The 7,500-nt window shown below is 42.9% G+C and overlaps 1 protein-coding gene across 1 annotated transcript in view; it reads right to left on the reverse strand.

Moving 5' to 3' along the window:
• LOC134070526 (ATP-binding cassette sub-family C member 12-like) overlaps window positions 1-7,500 on the reverse strand; it is a 27,292-nt gene that overhangs the window by 4,793 nt on the left and 14,999 nt on the right. The window contains exons 13-18 of the mRNA XM_062526911.1: window positions 7,350-7,412; window positions 6,932-7,021; window positions 6,538-6,641; window positions 3,325-3,516; window positions 2,999-3,225; window positions 600-737 (exon numbers count right to left, since the gene is read on the reverse strand). Of these exons, the coding sequence (XP_062382895.1) occupies window positions 600-737; window positions 2,999-3,225; window positions 3,325-3,516; window positions 6,538-6,641; window positions 6,932-7,021; window positions 7,350-7,412 (814 nt within the window). The remainder of the gene's footprint in view (window positions 1-599; window positions 738-2,998; window positions 3,226-3,324; window positions 3,517-6,537; window positions 6,642-6,931; window positions 7,022-7,349; window positions 7,413-7,500) is intronic.

Genomic DNA, 7,500 nt, shown 5'->3' on the forward strand with positions numbered 1-7,500 from the left:
TGTGTGTGCTCTTACTCTTCGATGTACTGCTCTCTCTTGTCGTAGGCATGGACAGTGACGTGTGTGTGTATGTGCGTGTGTGTGTGTGTGTGTGTGTGTGTGTGTGCTCTTAATGTTCGATGTACTGCTCTCTCTTGTCGTAGGCATGGACAGTGACGTGTGTGTGTGTGTGTGTGTGTGTGTGTGTGTGTGTGTGTGTGTGTGTGCTCTTACTGCTCAATGTACTGCTCTCTCTTGTCGTAGGCATGGACAGTGACGTGTGTGTGTGTGTGTGTGTGTGTGTGTGTTCTTACTGCTCGATGTACTGCTCTCTGTTGTCGTAGGCATGGACAGTGACGTGTGTGTGTGTGTGTGTGTGTGTGTGTGTGTGTGTGTGTGTATGTGTGTGTTCTTACTGCTCGATGTACTGCTCTCTCTTGTCGTAGGCATGGACAGTGACGTGTGTGTGTGTGTGTGTGTGTGTGTGTGTGTGTGTGTGTGTGTGTGTGTGTGTGTGTGTGCTCTTACTGCTCGATGTACTGCTCTCTCTTGTCGTAGACATGGACAGTGACGAGGCTGTGTATGTGTGTGTGTGTGTGTGTGTGTGTGTGTGTTCTTACTGCTCGATGTACTGCTCTCTCTTGTTGTAGGCATGTACAGTACTGAGGCCTTGGATGACTGAGGTAGTGAGAGAGATCCACGGTGAGCGGCTCGCGTTCTCCAAACGCTTCATTTCATGGATGGTCCGCTGGGACAGACTGTCAAACACACACACACACACACACACACACACTGAACAACTGAGAGGTCTCCTTCAAATAAAATCAGACAAAATACAGGAAAATGAATGCAGCTCTGATTTTCCTCAAAGTTTGTCTACACAATGTTTAGGTTCCATAACTAAACCCTGTAAAATATTTTTGTTCATTTCTAATTTTTATAGTCTTTTTGCCCTTGATTGTTTACACTCCCTAAAATGGCCTTATCTTGGAGTCCATGTTTGGACATTCATATCTTAAAAAGTATTATTCTTAGCCTGACTTCATAGAATGGAAGACAAAAATATTGTCAGTACTATTCAACCATTGAAAATTTGTACCACTGTCCTACTAGCAGGGATGCAAACAGCTCGCTTTTCGGCGCCTCCCGCTTTTTTCACGTCGCTTTGTGGGACTTGTGTGAATCATGCAAATACGAAGAGTTTTTTTTTTTAGGGGGGGGGGGGGGGTCTGTAGATAATTGAGATGCAGAGTAAATGAAGAAGAAAACTTTGAAGTTGTCCATTGAATTGCATGTGACAAGGGGAAACATCTAATGACATCAAAGAATTCACTGAGGGCAGTGACGGAGAACGGTAGACTACTTTGCCTATGGATAACCAGATTTCGCACCTTTACGCATGTCCTCCGCTTACTATGTGGATAAAGTTTAGTTCATCATGCACACCTCTGGATGGGTTATAAAAGCTGACTCTGCTGATATCATCAATAATAAAATCAGGATTAAGATCAGATCAAACAGCTCTGTGTCTACCGTAATATGTCCAAAAATAGCCTTTGTCTTTTAAGTGTCGGGAGGAGCACATCTGTCTACCGTGGAGCATAACCTAGAATTGTTTTTTAGACTATGCCTACTTAGCCTATTATGGGAAGACAATTACGTGAGTGAGGCTAATTTGTCATGTTATGTTGTTTAGCAGTTGTATTGGAAAACATGGCCTTATTGTAGTAGTTGTTCATTTATGTCAACATCGTTTGAATTGTAGCAATGTGGCTAATCACGATTAGCATAATTTTGGCTTAGCCCTTATCATTTTTTGCATTTAGATTACCAACCAACTATATCCTCTTTTTTTTTTTTTTTTTTTTTTTTAAAGTATATTTTTTTGGGCTTTTGTGCCTTTAATTATGACAGGACAGTAGAGAGAGACAGGAAGCGAATGGGTGAGAGAGTCGGGGTGGGATCCGGAAAGGACCTCGGGGCGGGAATCGAACCCGGGTCGCCGGCGTGTGGTGCAGGTGGCCCAGCCAGTTGCGCCACGGCTGGGGCCAATATCCTCTTTTTTTTATTGGCCTACTATGTTTGGATTAGATGTAGCTGGCAGTGCAGCAACCTGCCTTGACAAAAAAAAACTTGTAGAAGTGTAGGATATGGGACTTGCATAATGAATAGCTATAGTATAGAATATAGAACACAATAAAGCAATGTTGAGAAGAGCTAGTCTTATAGAGGAGCTGGTTGGACATTAGCTTATATAAAAAATAGTATTCCCATCATTTGTTTGTACTTGGCAGTAATTGTTTTGTCTATATTATTAGTGGTGTGCCAATATTTCACTGAAACCTTAGAATGTGTAGGCATGGGCTAATAGGCTATGTAGGCCTAAACAGCAAGTTTAGGGGGATTTTGCAATTTGCAAAAATCATTTTGGACGAAACAAAAAAAAGTTGCACTGGGTGTTCTTTCAAGATTTCAGTGCCCAAACACTACTACAATGGCTTTTTTCGGCATACACTGCATGCTCAAGGTGCAATAGTTTGCCAAGATAATGATGATGGTACAGCAACTTTGACTCAGAGTAAAGTACTGAACATCATGACCCCCCTACATTCACCGTAGTGACCATATATAGGCCTTCCTCCAAGATGCTCGATACCCATAATGCACCACGCCACTGCCACCGGCGCCACACTGCGCACCTAAGCACACCTACCCCCCCCCCCCCCCCCCGCTCCGAGGCTCTCTCTTTTTTGACCACATGTGTGTTTGCATCCCTGTACTAGTTACCCCACAATCGCATTTCAGTTGCATGAGAATGGCATAAAAATACAAACATGCCTTGTTTTATCACACACAGACCCACAGACACGGACACACACACACACACACAAACACAGACAGAAACACATGTACACATACACATCCAGAAACACGCACAAATGCACATGCCCACACATACATACACACACACACACACACACACACACAAAAACACACGCCCACACACACACACACTAACTAGAAGAGGAGAGCGCAGACAAGTCCGAGCACGGCCATGGCAATGAGCATGAGGGGGAAGACGGAGGAGACGATGACGATGATGAAGGTGAACATGAGGCCGAACTGCAGCAAGTTGTCCATGTGGAAGGGCAGAGCTGTGTCCAGCTCATCCTGGTCCTTGGAGAACCGGTTCACCATGCGGCCCGTGGGTGTGGTATCAAAGAAGCTCATCGGACTGAAGAGGATCTGCAAGTGACGAGGATGTTAGGGGCTGGAGCTGTGTGTGTGTGTGTGTGTGTGTGTGTGTGTGTGTGTGTGTGTGTATGTGTGTGAGTGATGTCTTACCTTGTGAAACATTGTGTCATGGAGTTTGGAGGAGGCACCTAGCGTCACCTTGGTGAAGCAGTAGCCTTTGATGAGGCTGAAGATTACCATGGCAACCGCAGTGAGGCCGTAGACCATCTGGTAGAAGTGGAGGTCAGGATTAAGGGAGACGTCTCCTGCAGAGGCCCCCTGAAGAGTGGAGTTCGTCCAGTTCTGCAACGCCAAACAGATATGAGCTGGAACCCAGTTACCTAACCAAGTTAAAGTAGCTATGCTGCTATGTGCTTGTGATTCAAGATTCAAGATTCAAGAGTTTTTATTGTCATTCCAAACAACCACTTCAAGAAGTGCAGTTGGAACGAAATTGCGTTGCATAGGACCACCATAAAAACAGCCATAAAACACCATCAGCAGCTAGAAGAATACAAGTTTTAAAATCAATAAATAATCTATGATGTTGTTGATGAAACTTCATGTGCTCCACAGTCTCCACTGCAGCACTGTTAATAAGGACTGGTGTGTGAGGTTGATTTTTTCCTGAAGTCGATCACCAGCTCTTTGGTTCCACATTCAGGAGCAGGTTGTTGTTATGGCACCATTCCGTGACTTCCGTGACTTCAAGCGTTATTCTCGCCAATATACAGCTTAGGGTGTTTTTGTGAATGTACCCGAGAAAAACTTTAGTTTAAAAGCATAATTGCGTTGGAAGCACCACTTTTAAAGGGATAATCCGGAGTGAAATGCACTTTAGATCAATTTTTCGGAATATTGGGAGTACATACGTTGAGTTGACACCAAAATCATGTCATTCGGATGTATTTTGAGAAAGTTCGAGTTCACCGTCACCGAAGTATCCCCACGTCTTTATGTGGTCGGATAGAGAGTCCAGAATGAATTTAATCGAGTCAGTACCTTTCCGGAAATGTTAGTAAAGTGTTGTTGAAGCGTTGCGCAGCTGCCGCAGCGACATTTCCGGAAGGTACTGACTCGATTAAATTCATTCTGGACTCTCTATCCGACCACATAAAGACGTGGGGATACTTCGGTTTGGCTTTAGGGACCCTCTACTCACTACCACGTAATTATAGTGTTGTTTGGAACAGTAGAAGAGGTATAAAAATAGCGTTTTGTAGTGGCGAAAGGACTTGCCCCGGTCACTTGAAGGCTAACGAGTTTTGGCTAAAAACTGTGAACTCGAACTTTCTCAAAATACATCCGAATGACATGATTTTGGTGTCAACTCAACGTATGTACTCCCAATAGTCCGAAAAATTGATCTAAAATGCATTTCACTCCGGATTATCCCTTTAAGCTTGTCCGTGTTGCCATGTTAAGGTTTAATGGCTTTTAGAACAGGAATCGTAGGGGCACTACTATTCTGACACATGTTCGTGTCAAAATCATTGTTTTTTAAAACAAAACTTTGATCAAAGTATCATTATTGTCTCTACACATGAACCCGAGCATTGAGAAGATACACAAAGTTTACTAATAACAAAGGTTATGGGCATGATGCTAAGATGATGCCACGTCTATATTCAATGCTATTGAAGGCACTTCGAAAGTTTGTTTCTATCCAGTGACACTGTTGTCATGGAAATGGAACATCATACTTCGGTACTGTATCCACCTTATTCCTTAACCCGGAAATATGTATCGTTCCGATACTGTTTTCAACTTCTAATCATTCTGTTTACATTTGCGTTCTCGGTAGCTAACTAGAATATGCTTCAACTTAGATTTCTTTCGAAATGTTGACAATTCTGCCCTCAGCATGGATAAACTACGTCACACACAACTGATATAAAATAGAAAAGTTTACTTTTACATGCGTTATGATAAGTTAAGCACTGTCAACCGTCACGTTAAAATAGATACAACCAGAGAATGTCTAATAAGGGGAGAACTGCCACTGTCGTTTTACTTCCGGTTTTGAAATGGTTGCAGTTCCACGCTGGTTCCATATGAGGGCGCTCATATTTGGAGTGCAGAATGAATGGAGGTCTATGGAGCAATACCCCTCAGAATCCACTTTTCTCAGAATATAAATTTTTGTCAATTAACTTGAATGTTATTTTGAAAGGGGATGCAAAAAAATTAAGCATTGCGTGGTGTTTGATTTTTTAGAGTCACTTTTTTTGCTTTAAAACGTCTTTTAAAGTGAAAATGACGTCATGCACTCAAGCTTCATTAGCAGAATGCTAGCGTGTGTGTACAACATCTCAACCTCTAAGAAATTGAAAGGACATAAGTACTCATTCATTCGACTTTTGACCTATAACCCATGTTAAACTTGCAAAAACTACAATCAAATCTGAGATTTCTCAACAACAATTGGGTGAAAGAGCCAAATTTAGCCGTCTAGCTCCATAGACTCCCATTCATTCTGCACTCAGGCGATTCTGGTGGAACTGCAACCAAAAGTCGTTACAATGGGACAATAACGAGTGGCAAGACTCTCCGTAGGCGGGCTCTGATACAACGCAGCTTCGCCGGAAATAGATAACCGTTTTCAGTGTCATGGCGACCCCCATTGTTGGCTACGGAATATCGTGGATAGGAAAATCATGTAAATAGCAGCAGTAGAATTAAGCAATATAGCAAGAGAAGGAGTGGGTTGTTGCTGGATATTCCCACGGGTGCCCATTATAATGTAAATGTTTCAATCGCTAAAACTGTCTTGTTTGTAGAACTACTTCTTTCCGCCACAAATTTCTATTACTTGCAGGACAAACTGCTGTTACTAGTTCTAAATAGATGGTTGCTATGGCCAAAGGCCAGTCGTTAGTTCCATCTCTCCCGTTGTCAAGCAATGTAGCTTAATAAACGTTAGCTCGCATTGCGTACGGTTAGGTGTAGCTTTGAAACATCACTATTTTACTTCGCCTACATGCCATCCAACCAGCTAAAATCCACCCCCGTCATATACTATGTTCTGAGCGTCTGTATTTCAGCTTGGATGCAACGTTAGACAGTTCATTTAAAACTTCACAACTTCATATTGTATCGCGGAGTGATTTATTATTAGCTGTGAAAAGTCTGAGCTGATTATCATGGGATATTTCAACTCATGGAACGTCTCTCGGCCAATCAGAAACAAAGAAACAGCTTCATATAACCCAATTGTTGTATAATGTCAAATAATGTAACGGAATAGGCTACAAGATAAAATTAGGTAACTAAAAGCTCTCATATACAGGTAGTGAGTGTATTTGAGTGTATGTGTAGGCCTACCCCTGATCCTTGTTCAATCCAGTAGCTGAGCCACCAGTTGCTGAAGGCCGTCATCCCCACCAGCAGAACATAAATCAGCATGATGAAAGAGAGAAGGATATAACCTGGAAACACACACACACACACACGCACAATGATTTAATTGCTTTGTGGATTTCGTATGAGTACTGTAATCTTGTTGCTGTTGTCGCAATAATCTCTGAGTGGGAACTTCTCAAAGTGAAGGTTAGCCCTGGCCACAGGGTTTCAACACTGTACAGAGGCTGTAAGAGCACCTGCAATGTTTTTATGAGAAGATATCTTGGGACCACTGGTTGACTTGATGTGAACATGTGAGTGTGTGTGTGTGTGTGTGTGTGTGTGTGTGTGTGTGGGTGTGTGTGTGTGTGTCTACCTCCTGCAGCTTTGCAGTACTGGTGGTATACCCGCCATGTCACTGATCCCTCCTGAGTGACCTCCTGTTTGACCAGCTGGTGCTCCGAATCTGCTCGCACACACACACACACACACACACATACACACAAAGTACCTCAATTTCTAGAATTGCACATTATTTTCCAACTTCTTTCAACGCACGCACACACACACACACTATCGACTCTAAGGTTAAAGATTTAAGGAGCATCAGACTCGCACACACACACACACACACACACACACACACACACACACACACACAAACACACACACACACACACACACACACACACACACACACACACACACACACACACACACACACACACACACACACACACACACACACACACACACACACACTTCCAAGGTTTAAGGAGCATCAGACACACTACCTGTCTTATCAGGAGAATGTCCAGCATCTTCTTCTTCCCTCACTTCATCTGACATGACAAACGCTGAAAAACAATCAAGAGAGAGAGTCTCACATCTATCAACTCACGCACACACACACACACACACACACACACACAAAAAAAAAACAAT

The sequence above is a fragment of the Sardina pilchardus genome, chromosome 22 (assembly GCF_963854185.1).
Source record: "Sardina pilchardus chromosome 22, fSarPil1.1, whole genome shotgun sequence".
Lineage (NCBI taxonomy): Eukaryota > Metazoa > Chordata > Actinopteri > Clupeiformes > Clupeidae > Sardina > Sardina pilchardus.